At 46.5% G+C, this 18,659-nt stretch overlaps 1 protein-coding gene across 2 annotated transcripts in view; it reads right to left on the minus strand.

The window, feature by feature from the left end:
- TUSC3 (tumor suppressor candidate 3) overlaps window positions 1-18,659 on the minus strand; it is a 489,870-nt gene that overhangs the window by 148,520 nt on the left and 322,691 nt on the right. For both annotated transcript variants that reach the window (XM_069744425.1, XM_069744426.1), the window contains exon 5: window positions 13,199-13,339. In XM_069744425.1, coding sequence (XP_069600526.1) covers window positions 13,199-13,339 — 141 coding nt within the window. The remainder of the gene's footprint in view (window positions 1-13,198; window positions 13,340-18,659) is intronic.

Genomic DNA, 18,659 nt, shown 5'->3' on the forward strand with positions numbered 1-18,659 from the left:
CCTGTCCTGGGCATGCTCAGTGGGTGCAAATGAGGACTTAGTCCCAGGGAAGCCCGCTCGCCGCAGATCAGTGCAGGGTACAACAGGAGAGCCGGAAAAGGCAGCAGTAACCCTTTGCACAGAATCAGTCCCAGCAAGACGCTGGGAGCGACGCCTCCGCTGAGCAGAGCCCACTGCGGCCGAAGCAGAATGGGAGACCGCAGCAGACACGGATCGAGATTCCCCCTGTGCAGCAGAGGAAACTCGACTCCTAACAGACACAGCCTAAGAACTAACTTCCCCTAAAGACAGAAACGGGAAAACTATCTTGCCTCAGAGAAAATCCCAAAAGGATAGATAGCCCCCCACAAATATTGACTGTGAGAGGAGAGGGAAATAACATACGCAGACATGAAATCAGGATTTAGCATAGGAGGCCATTCTAGCTAAAAAGAAAGAACAGGACAGAGTACTATGTGGTCAGTATTAAAACACTAGAAAATATCCACCACAGAAAATACAAATCACCACATCTGACTAAAGACATGGATGGTATATCTGCATCTCCAGAGACAAAGCTTGGTTGCAAAAAATCCTTCACAGGCAAAGCTGGACAAGACAAAACATGAAAATGCACAGAACTATAAGGTCCACAGCAGGTGGACAGCAAAAACAAAGCCAGAACTTATCTTTGTTGAAATGAACAGCAAAAACAGGAGAGACCAGGAATAGATGTGAATCCTCCAAAAACAATGGACAACTGGCACTGACTAAAGGATAAAGCAGGACTAAATAGCCCAGCCCAAATTGCAAGAAATGGATACACCTGATAAATGCTGCGATCCAAAGACAGCAGCACTACCACTCATAACCACCAGAGGGAGCCCAAGAGCAGAATTCACAACAGGGCCCATCATGAATTTTATGGAGCATTATATGGGGTGTATTTTGTATGGTGCATCTTATGGGGCACATCATGAACTTTATGGAGCATTATATGGGGCTCCTGATTCAATATGGATATTCAAAAACACTTAACCTACTGATACTACTGATGTCTCAATTAATTTTACTTTTATTGGTATCTATTTTTGAAATTTACCAGTAGCTGCTGCATTTCCCACCCTAGGCTTAGACATTTAAGTTTTCCCAGTTTTTTGTGGCAAAATTAGGGGTCTTGGCTTATACTCGGGTTGGCTTTTACTGAAGTATATACGGTATTTTATTTTCTGCACTGTATATATGGCTACCCTCAAAATCTCTATACAGAAAGAATATTAGAACAAGATTTAATTATTTTTGTAGACATGCTGTTAAAAGTAAGGCCCCTGGCACAGTAGAGTAAAATCATCAATTTATATTGGCAGGACAGGCCTACTACCATGGCTTCCTGACTCTCCTGGGGGAAATTAGAGAAGGAAGAAAAAAAACAACACCACCACCAAAAGTTTCTGACAATGGCTCACTCCACTCTCTCCATTGATGTACATACATGACTGAACATGTTAGCATATAGAGAATGTAGGGGTTTTACTCACTTGATGCGACAGGTGGAAGACAGGAGGCTTGTGTAATGCTCGCGCCCAGACTGGTTGGTGTGGGGGTGTGACCCCACTGGACCACTGACCAGACTACCCTGGAAGGGACGTGACTAAGTAGCTACCTTGGTGTTCACTGGAGCCTCTGATGGTGAGGTCAGGCTTATGCGGTGGGCAGCTGCCAGGTACCACTCCAGGGTGGTGTCTGGCTGTGGCTGCTGAACCCACTGGGGAACGAAATACTCGGACGGGTGCTTGCGAGTGTCGACAGACAGGACTGACAGGCAGGCAGGACAGGCGGGCACGGGTGACCCTCAGGCAGGGCAGGCACACTGGCAGAACAGGCAGGCATGATTGGCACACTGGCTGGACTGGCGGATAGGACTGGAACTCTGGCAGGACAGGCATGTACCGGAATACAGGCAGGTATATGGAAACAGGTAGGAACGTTTTCAGACAGAAGAGTATATGAGAACAGGTAGGAACCTGTATAGCAAGTAGCAGAACGGAGGTAGAGCTAAGAGCAAAACCGCAAGGAGCAGAGCAAGGTAGAACCGTAAGGAGCGGAGCGAGGTAGAACCGCAAGGAGCACAGAGTGTGAGCAGAGTGGAGCCATATAAAGGAGCCAAAAGCAGAGCAAAGCCACAGAGAGCAAAGCCACAGAGTGCAGAGCCAAGAGTAGAGCAAAGCCATAGAGTGCAGAGCCGAGAGTATAGCAAAGCCACAGAGTGCAGAGCCGAGAGCAGAGCAAAGCCACAGAGAGCAAAGCCACAGAGTGCAGAGCCGAGAGCAGAGCAAAGCCACAGAGTGCGGAGCCGAGAGCAGAGCAAAGTAGCAGAGTGCGGAGCCGAGAGGTGCAGAACCACTGGTTGTGGCGAGCAGAGCAGAGAGGTGCAGAGCCACTGGTTGTGGTGAGCAGAGCAGAGAGGCGCAGAGCCACAGGTTGTGGCAAGCAGAGAGGCGCAGAGCTACTGGTTGTGGCGAGCAGAGCAGAGCAGGTGAACACAGAGGTACGCACAGTAGAGTGGGAATGGCGAACAAGCAAAGAACAACAGGAACAGACTTAGACCAGAGCACAGACACGGACACAAGAACTGGACATGGATATAGGCATGAGTATTGCAGCCCCCAGAGGCAGAGACAGGACATGACTTGGCAGCTCAGTAGCAAGATACTAACTGAGGGACATTCTCAGGTATGCTCCAATGGGTGAGGATGCCTTAAGTATCAGAGGCCTCTAGGCAATTAGCCGGGGACACCTTAGGTGCATACAGTCTCAATAAGAATCTGGATTTGCTAGCGCCACCCCCTTATGCACACAGCCAGGAAGCGTGCACAGAGCAGGCAGCCATGAGGCACACAGCATAGAGCCGGCAGCAGACAGAACTTACAGCATGGCCCGGAGGGAGTAAGTTGATGTATAAGGCAGGTGGGGGATGGGAGGCCATGCAGTGATGTCGGCAGGGTTTTAACAGCTTGTTCCATTAAAAGTTCATGTGGGTTTATTACTTCATAAATCCAGAAGCCAAACAGAAAACAAACAGTTTTCAGATCAGGCAAACAGAATACAAATAGCCATAGCAGGACTCTGATCCATCAGGCCTGTGGGCACACAGGCTGAGGTAGCGGTCCAGTATTCAGTCTCAGTCTGGAGCCAAACACACAGGATGCCTTCTCCCTCTCAATATACAGACCATGTGCCAAACAGCCTCCATTATATAGGCTGTAAACCACACCCAGTGCTGAGGTAGCTAAACCTGCCCATCTCTCACAGCTACCCGTAACCCAGGTTTATCAAATGAACCTCTTAGTGCTATCATGTGCTAGAGAAAATTCTCTAGGTTACATCAGAGACAAGCCATCTCTGGAACACATACCTACCATTGATTATGTGACCATTAGCCACACTACATACTTCCCGCTATGCCTAAAGCAGTGGGACTTGGCACTTTCTACTACCAGACAAGGGATTCTCGAGAGGGCATCGGCATTACCATGTAGCTTCTCTGCTGCATGCTCTACATGGAAGTCGAAATCTTGTAGGGTTAAGAACCAGCGGGTGACCATAGCATATTTACCCTTTGTTTCTCTTATCTATCTGAGTGGGGCATGGTTGGATACCAATCTAAATTTACGTCCTACCAGATTGTACCGTAATTTGTCCACCACCCACTCCTTCTCTACGACCAAATAACTCCTCTCACATGAGGATAGCTTCCTACTCAGGTAGAGAACAGGGTGCTCCTCCTCATGTATCTCCTGGGAAAGCACTGCTCCCATCGACTATGTGACCATTAGCCACACTACAGGCTGGAGAAATAGCTTTTTGCTGAGTCAGTTCTTATCCTTGAGGATTAGCTATCTGGCTAGCTTTGGATTTATTTTTTCTTTTGAATAAAGAAATAGTGGCTTTCATGGTACAAAACATATTATTTTCATCATTTGTTTGTATTAGAAATATAAGTGTTACGATTAGAAGAGTTGCATATTTATCACATGCTAAATTGGAAATCTTTGCAAAAGGGTTAAATAAATTTAACAAAATGTAAAATCTTCATATCCAAAAAAAACCAAAAATAGTTTCGTGGTGCATCATGCTGAATCATGCTGCCTGTTCTATAAAATACATTGGAGGAGGTGGAATAGATGAAGCTTTTCTCCATGAGGCAGTGACTGATGGTGCCAATTATTCGGTAATCCAAACACAAATGTGCAGAGTTTTTGCTAATATGTGCTCAATGTCTTCTCCCTTTCATCTGATAGTGAGTATGCATTGTCAGATCTCCAGAACTGACAGTGTTATAAACAATATGTCAGAGAACTTGACAGTGGACACTTCACTGTGCAGAGATAATGGAGATGTTGGAGCTTTTCAGTACTAGACTTTTTTGGCTGAGAAAGATGTTTGCATCTCAGTAAATCCATCAGAGCTGAGTGAAATGAGATGAAACATATGACCCTGAACTAATGTCCAATGTGCAGACTGCATGTCTACAAGGGACTGAAAGCCTAGAAACTGGTCAAAAACGGAAACACTCTACTTTGTATGTTTCTAGAATTCGAGCATGTGTTGACTTATGCTATATGCTACCATGTGCTGTACCCATAGAAGACTATGAGGTGGGGGTGCAGATAATATCTTCCGTATATACCCGAGTATAAGCCGACCCGAGTATAAGCCGACCCCCCTTAATTTTGCCACAAAAAACTGGGAAAACTTAATGACTCGAGTATAAGCCTAGGGTGGAAAATGCAGCAGCTACCGGTAAATGCCAAAAGTTAAAATAGATATCAATAAAAGTAAACTTAATTGAGACATCAGTAGGTTAAGTGTTTTTGAATATCCATATTGAATCAGGAGCCCCTTATAATGCTCCATAAAGTTTATGATGGGCCCATAAGATGCTCCATATTAAAATATGTCCCATATAATCCTGCATAAAAGTTAATAATGGCCCCATAAGATGCTCCATAGGCACATTTGCCCAATATATTGCTGCACAAATGTTGATTGTGGCTCCATAAGATGCTCCATAAAGATATTTGCCCCATATAATGCTGCACAAACGTTATGGCCTCACAAGATGCTCCATACAGACACTTGCCCCATATAGTGCTGCACAAACGTTATGGCCCCATATAGTGCTGCACAAATGTTATGGCCCCATAAGATGCTCCATACAGACACTTGCCCCATTTGCTGTGGCTGCGATAAAAAAAAAAAATCACATACTCACCTCTCGTCGCTCAGGCCCCCGGCACTTTCAATATTCACCTGACTTCGTTCTGGCGCCACTCCGTCTTCAGCGTCTCCTGCACTGACGTTCAGGCAGAGGGCACGCACTAACCACATCACCGCACCTTCTGACCTGAGCGTCACTGCTGAAGACGGAGCGGCAGCTGGAACGAGGAACAGGTGAATATCGCGCAGCGCTCCCCTCCCTGTTATACTCACCTGCTCCTGGCGCGGTCCCTGGCTTCCCCGGCGCTGCAGCTTCTCCCTGTACTGAGCGATCACCGTTACCGCTCATTACAGTAATGAATATGCGGCTCCACCCCTATGGGAGGTAGAGCCGCATATTCATTACTGTAATGAGCGGTACCATGTGACCGCTCAGTACAGGAAGAAGCTGCCAGGGACCACGCCAGGAGTAGGTGAGTATAATTAGACAGCCCCCTCTCACCCTTTCCTGCCGACCCCTGGGTATGACTCGAGTATAAGCCGAGAGGGGGACTTTCAGCCCCCAAAAATGGGCTGAAAATCTCGGCTTATACTCGAGTATATATGGTAATGCTTTTTTGCTTTTTTAAATAAAGAGGCTAAAGTTTAAGATCCATTACTTGAATACCTTTCTGATAAAATACCAGACATTACAGATTGCCATAAAATAACAAACAAATCCATGATGTAGCGAGCACCGGCATCCAGGGAGCATGCCCAGAATTTTTAGGCTCAGTTTCAGATCCCTTGTGAAATTCATCTGCTTCCAATGGATACAGATATAGCTGTTTAGGTCTTCAACCTAAAAGATGACAGTCATAGGCAATCCTGGGAGAGGAGGTGTAGTTCAGGTATGTCAACATGAATTTACAGACATAGCATTCTGGGGTGACTACTGAGAAGAAAGTGCCTTTTCTTTTTCATTTTTACCCTTGTTTGTCAGAACATTACTCCATAATATACTTTAAAAGGAACCTGTCACCTGAATTTGGCGGGACCAGTTTTTGGTCATATGGGCGGAGTTTTCGGGTGTTCGATTCACCCTTTCCTTACCCGCTGGCTAAGGAAAGGGTGAATCAAACACCCGAAAACTTCGCCCATATGACCAAAAACTGGTCCTGCCAAATTCAGGTAACAGGTTCCTTTTAAGCAGTGTAGCTACTAAGATGCTTTGATTATTGTATCCAAAATGTATCCACTAACATAAATATTGCAAAATGTAGCAATTCTTTCTGAAATTATTCTAAGTTTTGTTTTCTAGGACCATAGAGAAAGCAAGCTTGTCAGAATTGTCAATTTATGTGAATGTAAATATTTGTATCAAGAATTAATGTTCTGTGATAAAGGATTTATAAGGTTCATTCAAAATAGACACTAAATAAAGTGAAGTGACCGAGGGCAAGGTCGCCCATGTATATCCATGATCTGGCCCAGCAAAACTTCCACACTCAGATTCCATTTTAACAAACGTATCTTTACTGTTATACATTTTCCTTAACACAGCGGAACACAATAATAGACAGTACAAAATATGCCTATTCACAGAGATAACGTGTAATAACAAACTGTCCCTCACTTTCCCTATCCACACGTTACCAGTTCCTTTGCTCCAGGAGGTTATCTTCCCACGTCGCAGGCCTGTCTGTCACTGCAGGGGGACGTTCCGGCCGAAGAGAAAACAACAAGGATTAAACAAAACGCCGTCTCTCAGGTCCAGACTGTAGTCCTTGGGGTTCAACAGGTAAGGGTGGAATGTTCGGCCTCTCAACAGAGGACCCGCTTACAGTTCATGGGCTCCAGGATCTGTGAAGATGTCACCGTTGGGTGCGCCGCAGTGTGGGAGCTGGGAACAATCTGGATGTCAGCTTCCAAGAGATAGCGGTCATCCAGGCAATCTTCTATATCGCATCTACAGGAGGACGCCAGCACACATAGACCTCTCTCTGCACACACCAGTTTCCCGGGCTCTCTTCTTCCCTCCCCTTCCTGTTCACATGACATCACAGGGGGAAGTTTTGCCAATACAGTTTGTCCCTCTGTAATCACATTTGGCATAGGTATAACTTCTGGCCACACGGGGGCAGTGTCTGTCACAGATTCTATGTCAATGATAACAGAACAGTCACAGCCGGCCAGCTCACTACACGCCCCCCCGCTTAAAGGTTGGCAGTCCCTGTCAACGACTGTCTCCAGGGCGGCGATGGCTGTGGAGGTTGTAGGACCCGGCTGCGAAAAGGGCCACACATATTGGTCTCTGTAGGACTGTCCCGGGGGCACTCCTGCGGTGGTCCTCGTTGTCCGCCTAACGGGTGCTAGCCTCTCCCCCCGATCAGTCACCCCAGTCGGTAAGTCAGTCGAGGAGGTAAGGGGTTCAGACGTGTCAGTCAGGTGAGCAGGGGTAGGGATGTCTTCCACCTCTACATCCCCGGTATCGGTGTCTCCCACAGTATTAGTGATATCCATCTCTCTAGGTATTACAGGAGGGGAGTCAGGCTGAGAACGACAGGGGCGCAACATGTTGCGGTGCAGGGTGCGAAGGCTGCCACTGTCTTCGCCTTGTACTTGGTAGACGGGGCCACCAGGGTACGGGTGTCCAATTGTTCGATAGACTTCGGTCTCCCACTTGGGCCGGAGTTTTCCTTGCGGTTTCTTTATACGAACCAGGACCAGTTGACCCACACTCAGTAGGTCTTCTTGTACTGGAAGTGGATCAGCGTGGACCTGGTCCTGGATCTGCTGTTCCACCAGCCGGTAGACAGTTTCCATCCTTTGACGGTGTGCTTGTAGCCAGGAAGGATAGGTACCACAGGTGTCTTCATCAGAGTTAGACAGGTGTAGCTCATGGATGCCTTTGCCTGGGCGGCCAAAAAGGAGGGTGTAAGGCGTGTATCCGGTGACAGAATGGACTTGTTATAGGCCCACAGCAGTTCTGGGAGGAATCGAGGCCAGTCGGGCATTTTGTCTTCTGCTAAAGTTCGGATCAGTTGTAAGAGGGTCCGGTTGAAACGTTCACGCGCCATTCCCTTGTGGATGATACGGGGTGGTCCTGGACTTCTTGATTCCATACATCTGCTGAAGTTCTTCAATGACTCGCCCTTCGAAACACGCCCCCTGATCGGAGTGCAGCCGCTCCGGACACCCGTAGACCCGAACGAAGTGTTGACAGATGGCCTGTGCAGCTGATTCGGCAGTCTGATCTTTGGTAGCAACAGCGACGGCGAATTTCGTGAAGTGGTCCACCATCACCAGACAGTACTGGTAGCCACTATTTGCCGTTCCAATCAACAGATAGTCCACCATCAACAATTCGAGGGGCCTGGATGTGCTAATAGTCTGGACGGGTGCACGCTGCTCAGTAAACTTGTGGAGTTCACATGTACGACATCCTAGGCAGATGTTTTCAACCAGCTTACGGAGTCCTGGGCAAAAAATGAATTGCTGGGTCCACCGGAGGGTCTTGTCTATGCCGAAGTGGCCGTTCCTTCTGTGGGCTTCAGCCACCATCTCATGGGCCAGCTGCTCCGGGACGACAATCTGCAAACATTCTTCCAGCATATGGGATAGAAGGGCCCTGCGATACAAGACTCCATCCTTCACGATCAGCCGATCCCATTGGGCAAGTAGGGCAGAGGTCCTGGTTGATAGTCGGGCTCTTACTTCGGAGGGTGGTTTCTCTTGTGTCTTCACGTACTGTTTCAGTAAGACGTGTTCAGGGTCTCGATCTTGAAGCTTGGCCCATTCTTGTTGGGACAGGGGGGACCCCACTACGGCTTCGATCCCGCCTACAGCATACTGGCGGCTATCTTCTATTTGTTTAGCTAGCCGGGCAAAGTCGGGCAATTCATCTTCCTCCAACTCTTCATCCCGGTCCCCCACTGGCGGGGATGATGTCACTCTGGAAAGGCTGCCAGCATTCTGATTCTCCGTCCCCGCTCTGTATTTAATTTTGTATTGGAATCTAGAGAGCCTTGCCATCCAGCGCTGTTCCATTGCCCCTAGTTTGGCATTTTCTAGGTGGGCAAGAGGATTGTTGTCTGTCACGACCAGCACCTCCGCCCCTGCCAGCAAATTTCTCTGTCATAGCCCAGGTTAGGGCCAGGAGTTCCAGGCGGAAAGAGCTGTAGTTGACGGGGTTCTTTTCGGTGTCACGGAGGGATCTACTGGCATAGGCTATTACGCGTTCCTTGTTATCTTGGACTTGGGAGAGGACCGCACTGAGACCTTGAAGGCTGGCGTCGGTGTATAACTGGAACGGCAGGGTGTAATCTGCAAATGCCAGAATAGGGGGTGATGTCAGAGCAGCTTGAAGCGCCCGGAAGGATTTTTCTTGGTCGGGCCCCCAGCTGATGCGTCGTCCTCTGGGACTGTTCGCGGTCCCTCGGAGAGTTTCATGCAGTGGTTCCGCAAGCCGGGCAAAGTCCTTGACAAATCGGCGGTAATAGCCCGCTAGCCCCAGGAAAGCCTGGACTTCTTTGATGGTAGTTGGTTGTGGCTACTCTCGGACAGCTGCTATCTTCTCTGGAGAGGGTTGGACACCTTCGGCCGAGATCCGGTGTCCCAGGTAATCGATCTCCTGCTGGAATAGACGGCACTTGCTGGGCTTCAACTTCAAGCCGTGTCTCTTCAAGCGCTGGAACACCTTGCCAAGCTTGTGAAGATGATCCTCAAAGGTGGCGGAGTATACCACGATGTCATCAAGGTATATCAGCGTGAATTCGAAGTTGAAATCTCCCAGACAGCGTTCCATCAGTCTCTGAAAGGTCCCTGGTGCGTTACTCAAGCCGAATGGCATCCGGTCAAACTCGTACAGGCCCATGGGAAGGATGAAGGCGGTCTTTTCTCTGTCCTTCTCACTCATGGGGACCTGCCAATATCCACTGGCTAAGTCTAGAGACGAAAAATATTTGGCCTTTTTCAGGGCGGTCAGTGACTCTTCGATCCGGGGGAGTGGATAGGAGTCCCGGATCGTGCAAGCGTTCAGCCGACGGTAGTCTACGCAAAATCTCAGGGATCCATCTTTCTTTTTGACGATCACCACGGGTGCAGCCCATGGGCTTTGGCTCTCCCGCACCACTCCGGCGTGTAGCATAGATTCTAAGAGGCTTTTCACCTCCTGGTATTGTTGAGGTGGTATTTGTCGGTACCTCTCGCGAATAGGGGCAGTATCGCCCGTGGGAATCTCGTGTTGGATACTGGTGGTGTACCCGAAGTCGGTGTCATGCTTTGCAAAGGAGTCTTGGTGTTCTCGCAGTAGTCTCTCCACTTGAGACACTTCCTGTTTGGTGTAGTGGGACGGGTCCAGTTGCACTTTTTCCAGTAGTTTTCGCCCAATGTCTTCATCATCTGCTTGAGCATTTATGGCTGAGACAGTTACCGTCCAGCCATCTTCTGTAGACGGGGTGAATTGTAAGGGCCCCATGGGGTTCACTTCTGGCAAGTTGCGTGCCAGCTTCAAGGGCTACACCTACGTCTGCGGTGTTGTTCAGCCGGACAGGGACTCTTCCGTTCCTCACGACGGCTAGGGTGCGGGCGACTAGTGGGTTTAGCTTACCCCCACTTGGAGCCCTCGGCTCGATTAACACTTCAACTCCTTCAAGCTGTCGGTTGATGTTAAGAGGCAGGGAAATGACTGTCTCTTTTTCAGCGGGCAAAGTGATCCGGGTACAGCGGGGCACTTTAATGGCTGCTAGGGGTAGTTGTTCCTTTGCCATCTGTTGGAGTCCAACGGTCCGGATTACGCGCTGGAACGCCAGACGAGTCGGTTTATGTTTCGTAACTTTCTGCCAGTACTTGGGCCCTTTTCTTGTCAACAGCATAAGATCCAGGTCTTTCAAGATATTCATTCCGATATTACTGGGGTCTCGGAGCCGAAGCCTTCCTTGACAATGACGATTCCTCGTTTCCCTAGGTCTTGTCCGCAGGCCTTCGTATCCATCCAGGCGACTCCGGTTACTGGAATGGGTAGGTTATTAGCCGCAATTATCTTAATGGCGGTATCTGGATCACAAGCAGTCCTTGGTTTGAGGTACTTTTCATAAAACTGTTCAGAGATCGTGGTCACTTGCGACCCAGTGTCTATCAATCCTTGTACTGCAACTCCCTCCATAATAACTTCAAGTGTAGGACTACTCGAGGCAAGAGTACTCCGTTGCTGGCTCTGCTTTTCTACACCCCATTCTGTCCCCTCCTGCTGCTCGAACCTCAGCTGCAGGGGTGTCTAGTTTAACGGCGGCCATTGTGGTGAGACCTGGCGTGGCTGCTCTGCTCGTGGATGTAGCTGATATTCTGTTCGTCGTGGTAACTGATGGTTTGTTCGTTGAGGACAACGATTCGCCCTATGACGAGGATCACCACATGACCAACACGGTCCTGCGGGACGGCTAGGTTGCATCCGCTGGTCTCTCTGTCGTTCTAGTGTTAACTGTGACACCTGTTGCTGTAAATCTGCTACCATCTGTTTCAGCTCCTCGGTGTCACTGTTGGGCTGTTTAACGTCTAATATGGATCTGCACGCAGCGCTTTGAGTCCCCACATCCATGACGGGTCCCCTAGAACGTTCTATGGCCTCCTGCTTGACTTCAGCGAAGGTGAGAGTCGGCGTCATCCGAATCAAGTCCTGTAGCGTACGGTTAAGATACTGGTCTCTCAGCCCTATAACGAATTGGTCTCTCAGTACCAGGTCACGAGGAGCTATAGTAGCCAGTTGTTCCCCTTTTGCACAGACTTGTTCGAGGAGTACCTGAAGGGCATTTGCATATTGGGGAATGTCTTCCCATTCAAGCTGTGTCCGTCTAAAGAACAGGTATCGCAGTGTTCCCTGGTACGTAGTAGGTCCATAGGTCTTTTCCAGCACCCGCACCAAGTCCTCCAACGTACGCTGCCCCCTGACCGTCTCCAGTCTGACTGTCGTCCATGCCTCCCCCTCTAGCGTCAGTACCGCCATTTCTGCCAAGGTCTTAGGGTCAATATTATACATTTCTCCCAGTATCCGCACTTGTTCCGCCCATTCTGGTACGGGGTAGTTTCGCCCGCCAAACTTCCTGACCTGGTTTACAATGGACACCGGCGGCGGTTTCTGACTGTACACTGGGCCTGGGTGGGAATCTTGCTGGGCACAGATCCTGCCGACTACGCCAGATGAAGTGACCGAGGGCAAGGTCGCCCATGTATATCCATGATCTGGCCCAGCAAAACTTCCACACTCAGATTCCATTTTAACAAACGTATCTTTACTGTTATACATTTTCCTTAACACAGCGGAACACAATAATAGACAGTACAAAATATGCCTATTCACAGAGATAACGTGTAATAACAAACTGTCCCTCACTTTCCCTATCCACACGTTACCAGTTCCTTTGCTCCAGGAGGTTATCTTCCCACGTCGCAGGCCTGTCTGTCACTGCAGGGGGACGCTCCAGCCGAAGAGAAAACAACAAGGATTAAACAAAACGCCGTCTCTCAGGTCCAGACTGTAGTCCTTGGGGTTCAACAGGTAAGGGTGGAATGTTCGGCCTCTCAACAGAGGACCCGCTTACAGTTCATGGGCTCCAGGATCTGTGAAGATGTCACCGTTGGGTGCTCCGCAGTGTGGGAGCTGGGAACAATCTGGATGTAAGCTTCCAAGAGATAGCGGTCATCCAGGCAATCTTCTATATCGCATCTACAGGAGGACGCCAGCACACATAGACCTCTCTCTGCACACACCAGTTTCCCGGGCTCTCTTCTTCCCTCCCCTTCCTGTTCACATAACATCACAGGGGGAAGTTTTGCCAATACAGTTTGTCCCTCTGTAATCACATTTGGCATAGGTATAACTTCTGGCCACACGGGGGCAGTGTCTGTCACAGATTCTATGTCAATGATAACAGAACAGTCACAGCCGGCCAGCTCACTACAAAGTCACAACCAATATTAGTGGGAAACATGCACGAGCGGACAGATAACCTGAGATACTTACAAGTGCTGCCATTGCCCAGCCTGTCTTGTTGTAGATGAATTCCAAATTATTTCTTCTGAGGTAAAGCAAACCACCAACCAGAGACACAAGCAAAGCCAGAGCGATTGTCCCGGAATAATTCGGTGGCCTAAACACTCGAATCTAAAACAGGAAAAAAAGCACAAATATTGGATCTCACACATTGTATGCTTAAAATAATTTGTTTATATTAATGTGTCTGTACATGGAGGAAGCCAGGAACATAGTGGAAAATACATACAAAGTATTTAACGGGGTTGTACACTACTGGAAAACAACTTTTCTATGTCCCTAATGTAGAAAAGAGGGCGCATATCGCTGCACGCTGCACACTTCACGAGTCACGGTACTTATTTAGTCTCCATTGATCACAGATGACCATGTAACATGTCTCTAATGACATGGCTGTGTCGCTCCTGATCATGCAATCACAATGCAAATATACATTAGTCACTTAACATCTTTGTCCATGAATAATAGAGGTGTCACCTTTAGGATTTACCTTTGGTTGCTATCTTCCTATGACTATGGATTCATTTGCACATGCACTTTACTTTATCCATTTTCGTTTTTTGCTCCCCTTCTTCTCAGAGCCATAATGTTTTTATTTTTCCATCAATATGGCCATGCGAGGGCTTATTTTTTGCGGGACGAGTTGTACGTTTGAACGACACCATAGATTTTACAATGTCGTGTACTAGAAAATGGGAACAAACTTCTAAGTGCGGTGAAATTTTTTTTAAAAAAGTGTAATCCCATATTTGTTTTTTGTTTGGCTTTTTTACTAAGTTCACTAAATGCTAAAACTGAATCATTATGATTCTCCAGGTCATTACGAGTTCACAGACACCAAATATGTCTAGGTTCTTTTTTATCTAAGTGGTGAAACAAAATACCAAACTTTAATAAAAAAAAGTCGCCATTTTCCGATACCCGTAGCGTCTCCATTTTTGGGGATCTCGGGTTGGGTGAGGGCTTTTTTTTGCACGCTGGGTGGACGTTTTTAATGATACCATGTTGGTGCAGATATGATTTTTTGATCGCCCGTTATTGCATTTTAATGCAATGTCGTGACAACCAAAATAACTTAATTTTGGCATTTTGACTTTTTTCTCGCTTTACCATTTACCGATCAGGTTAATCCTCTTTTATTGATGTAGCGGGTGATTCTGAATGCGGCAATACCAAATTTGTGTATGTTTGTTTTTTTTATTGTTTTATTTTGAATGGGGTGAAAAAAGGGTGATTTTAATATATATATATATATATATATATATATATATATATACACACACATATACATACAGTACAGACCAAATTTTTGGACACAACTTCTCATTTAAAGATTTTTCTGTATTTTCATGACTATGAAAATTGTACATTCACACTGAAGGCATCAAAATTATGAATTAACACATGTGGAATTATATACGTAACAAAAAAGTATGAAACAACTGAAATTATGTAATATTCTAAGTTCTTTAACCCCTTCAAGACCCAGCCTATTTTGACCTTAAAGACCTTGCCGTTTTTTGCAATTCTGACCAGTGTCCCTTTATGAGGTAATAACTCAGGAACGCTTCAACGGATCCTAGCGGTTCTGAGATTGTTTTTTCGTGACATATTGGGCTTCATGTTAGTGGTAAATTTAGGTCAATAAATTCTGCATTTATTTGTGATAAACACGGAAATTTGGCGAAAATTTTGAAAATTTCGCAATTTTCACATTTTGAATTTTTATTCTGTTAAACCAGAGAGATATGTGACACAAAATAGTTAATAAATAACATTTCCCACATGTTTACTTTACATCAGCACAATTTTGGAAACAAAATTTTTTTTTGTTAGGAAGTTATAAGGGTTAAAATTCGACCAGCGATTTGTCATTTTTACAACGAAATTTACAAAACCATTTTTTTTAGGGACCACCTCACATTTGAAGTCAGTTTGAGGGGTCTATATGGCTGAAAATACCCAAAAGTGACACCATTCTAAAAACTGCACCCCTCAAGGTACTCAAAACCACATTCAAGAAGTTTATTAACCCTTCAGGTGCTTCACAGCAGCAGAAGCAACATGGAAGGAAAAAATGAACATTTAACTTTTTAGTCACAAAAATTATCTTTTAGCAACAATTTTTTTATTTTCCCAATGGTAAAAGGAGAAACTGAACCACGAACGTTGTTGTCCAATTTGTCCTGAGTACGCTGATACCTCATATGTGGGGGTAAACCACTGTTTTGGCGCACGGCAGGGCTTGGAAGGGAAGGAGCGCCATTTGACTTTTTGAATCAAAAATTGGCTCCACTCTTTAGCGGACACCATGTCACGTTTGGAGAGCCCCCGTGTGCCTAAAAATTGGAGCTCCCCCACAAGTGACCCCATTTTGGAAACTAGACACCCCAAGGAACTTATCTAGATGCATAGTGAGCACTTTGAACCCCCAGGTGCTTCACAAATTGATCCGTAAAAATGAAAAAGTACTTTTTTTTCACAAAAAAATTCTTTTCGCCTCAATTTTCTCATTTTCACATGGGCAGTAGGATAAAATGGATCATAAAATTTGTTGGGCAATTTCTCCCGAGTACGCCGATACCTCATATGTGGGGGTAAACCACTGTTTGGGCACTCGGCAGGGCTCGGAAGAGAAGGCGTGCCATTTGACTTTTTGAATGGAAAATTAGCTCCAATTGTTAGCGGACACCATGTCGCGTTTGGAGAGCCCCTGTGTGCCTAAACATTGGAGCTCCCCCACAAGTGACCCCATTTTGGAAACTAGACCCCCCAAGGAACTTATCTAGATGCATATTGAGCACTTTAAACCCCCAGGTGCTTCACAGAAGTTTATAACGCAGAGCCATGAAAATAAAAAATAATTTTTCTTTCCTCAAAAATGATTTTTTAGCCTGGAATTTCCTATTTTGCCAAGGATAATAGGAGAAATTGGACCCCAAATATTGTTGTCCAGTTTATCCTGAGTACGCTGATACCCCATATGTGGGGGTAAACCACTGTTTGGGCGCACGGCAGGGCTCGGAAGGGATGGCACGCCATTTGGCTTTTTAAATGGAAAATTAGCTCCAATCATTAGCGGACACCATGTCACGTTTGGAGAGCCCCTGTGTGCCTAAACATTGGAGATCCCCCAGAAATGACACCATTTTAGAAACTAGACCCCCAAAGGAACTAATCTAGATGTGTGGTGAGGACTTTGAACCCCCAAGTGCTTCACAGAAGTTTATAACGCAGAGCCATGAAAATAAAAAAAAAAATTATTTTCTCAAAAATGATCTTTTAGCCTGCAATTTTTTATTTTCCCAAGGGTAACAGGAGAAATTTGACCCCAAAAGTTGTTGTCCAGTTTCTCCTGAGTACGCTGATACCCCATATGTGGGGGTAAATCACTGTTTGGGCACATGCCGGGGCTCGGAAGTGAAGTAGTGACGTTTTGAAATGCAGACTTTGATGGAATGCTCTGTGGGCGTCACGTTGCGTTTGCAGAGCCCCTGATGTGGCTTAACAGTAGAAACCCCCCACAAGTGACCCCATTTTGGAAACTAGACCCCCAAAGGAACTTATCTAGATGTGTGGTGAGCACTTTGAACCCCCAAGTGCTTCATAGAAGTTTATAATGCAGAGCCGTGAAAATAATAAATACGTTTTCTTTCCTCAAAAATAATTATTTAGCCCAGAATTTTTTAATTTTCCCAAGGGTAACAGGAGAAATTTGACCCCAATATTTGTTGTCCAGTTTCTCCTGAGTACGGTGATACCCCATATGTGGGGGTAAACTACTGTTTGGGCACATGCCGGGGCTTGGAATTGAAGTAGTGACGTTTTGAAATGCAGACTTTGATGGAATGCTCTGCGGGCGTCACGTTGCGTTTGCAGAGCCCCTGATGTGCCTAAACAGTAGAAACCCCCCACAAGTGACCCCATTTTGGAAACTAGACCCTGAAAGGAACTTATCTAGATGTGTGGTGAGCACTTTGAACCCCCAAGTGCTTCATAGAAGTTTATAATGCAGAGCCGTGAAAATAATAAATACGTTTTCTTTCCTCAAAAATAATTATTTAGCCCAGAATTTTTTATTTTCCCAAGGGTTACAGGAGAAATTGGACCCCAAAAGTTGTTGTCCAGTTTCTCCTGAGTACGCTGATACCCCATATGTGGGGGTAAACCACTGTTTGGGCACACGTCGGGGCTCAGAAGGGAAGTAGTGACTTTTGAAATGCAGACTTTGATGGAATGGTCTGCGGGTGTCACGTTGCGTTTGCAGAGCCCCTGGTGTGCCTAAACAGTAGAAACCCCCCACAAGTGACCCCATTTTAGAAACTAGACCCCCCAAGGAACTTATCTAGATATGTGGTGAGCACTTTGAACCCCCAAGTGCTTCACAGACGTTTACAACGTAGAGCCGTGAAAATAAAAAATCATTTTTCTTTCCTCAAAAATTATGTTTTAGCAAGCATTTTTTTAGATTCACAAGGGTAACAGGAGAAATTGGACCCCAGTAATTGTTGCGCAGTTTGTCCTGAGTATGCTGGTACCCCATATGTGGGGGTAAACCACTGTTTGGGCACACGTCAGGGCTCGGAAGTGAGGGAGCACCATTTGACTTTTTGAATACGAGATTGGCTGGAATCAATGGTGGCGCCATGTTGCGTTTGGAGACCCCTGATGTGCCTAAACAGTGGTAACCCCTCAATTCTACCTCCAACACTAACCCCAACACACCCCTAACCCTAATCCCAACTGTAGCCATAATCCTAATCACAACCCTAACCCCAACACACCCCTAACCACAACACTAACCCCAACACACCCCTAACCCTAACCACAACCTTAATTCCAACCCTAACCCTAAGGCTATGTGCCCACGTTGCGGATTCGTGTGAGATATTTCCGCACCATTTTTGAAAAATCTGCGGGTAAAAGGCACTGTGTTTTACCTGCGGATTTTCCGCGGATTTCCAGTGTTTTTTGTGCGGATTTCACCTGCGGATTCCTATTGAGGAACAGGTGTAAAACGCTGCAGAATCCGCACAAAGAATTGACATGCTGCGGAAAATACAACGCAGCGTTCCCGCGCGGTATTTTCCGCACCATGGGCACAGCGGATTTGGTTTTTCATATGTTTACATGGTACTGTAAACCTGATGGAACACTGCTGCGAATCCGCAGCCAAATCCGCACCGTGTGCACATAGCCTAATTCTAAAGGTATGTGCAGATCGCGGATCCGCAGCAGTTTCCCATGAGTGTACAGTTCAATGTAAACCTATGGGAAACAAAAATCGCTGTACACATGCTGCGGAAAAACTGCACGGAAACGCAGCGGTTTACATTCCGCAGCATGTCACTTCTTTGTGCGGATTCCGCAGCGGTTTTACAACTGCTCCAATAGAAAATCGCAATTGTAAAACCGCAGTGAAATGCGCAGA

This window comes from Ranitomeya imitator, chromosome 1 (genome assembly GCF_032444005.1).
Source record: "Ranitomeya imitator isolate aRanImi1 chromosome 1, aRanImi1.pri, whole genome shotgun sequence".
Taxonomy (NCBI): domain Eukaryota; kingdom Metazoa; phylum Chordata; class Amphibia; order Anura; family Dendrobatidae; genus Ranitomeya; species Ranitomeya imitator.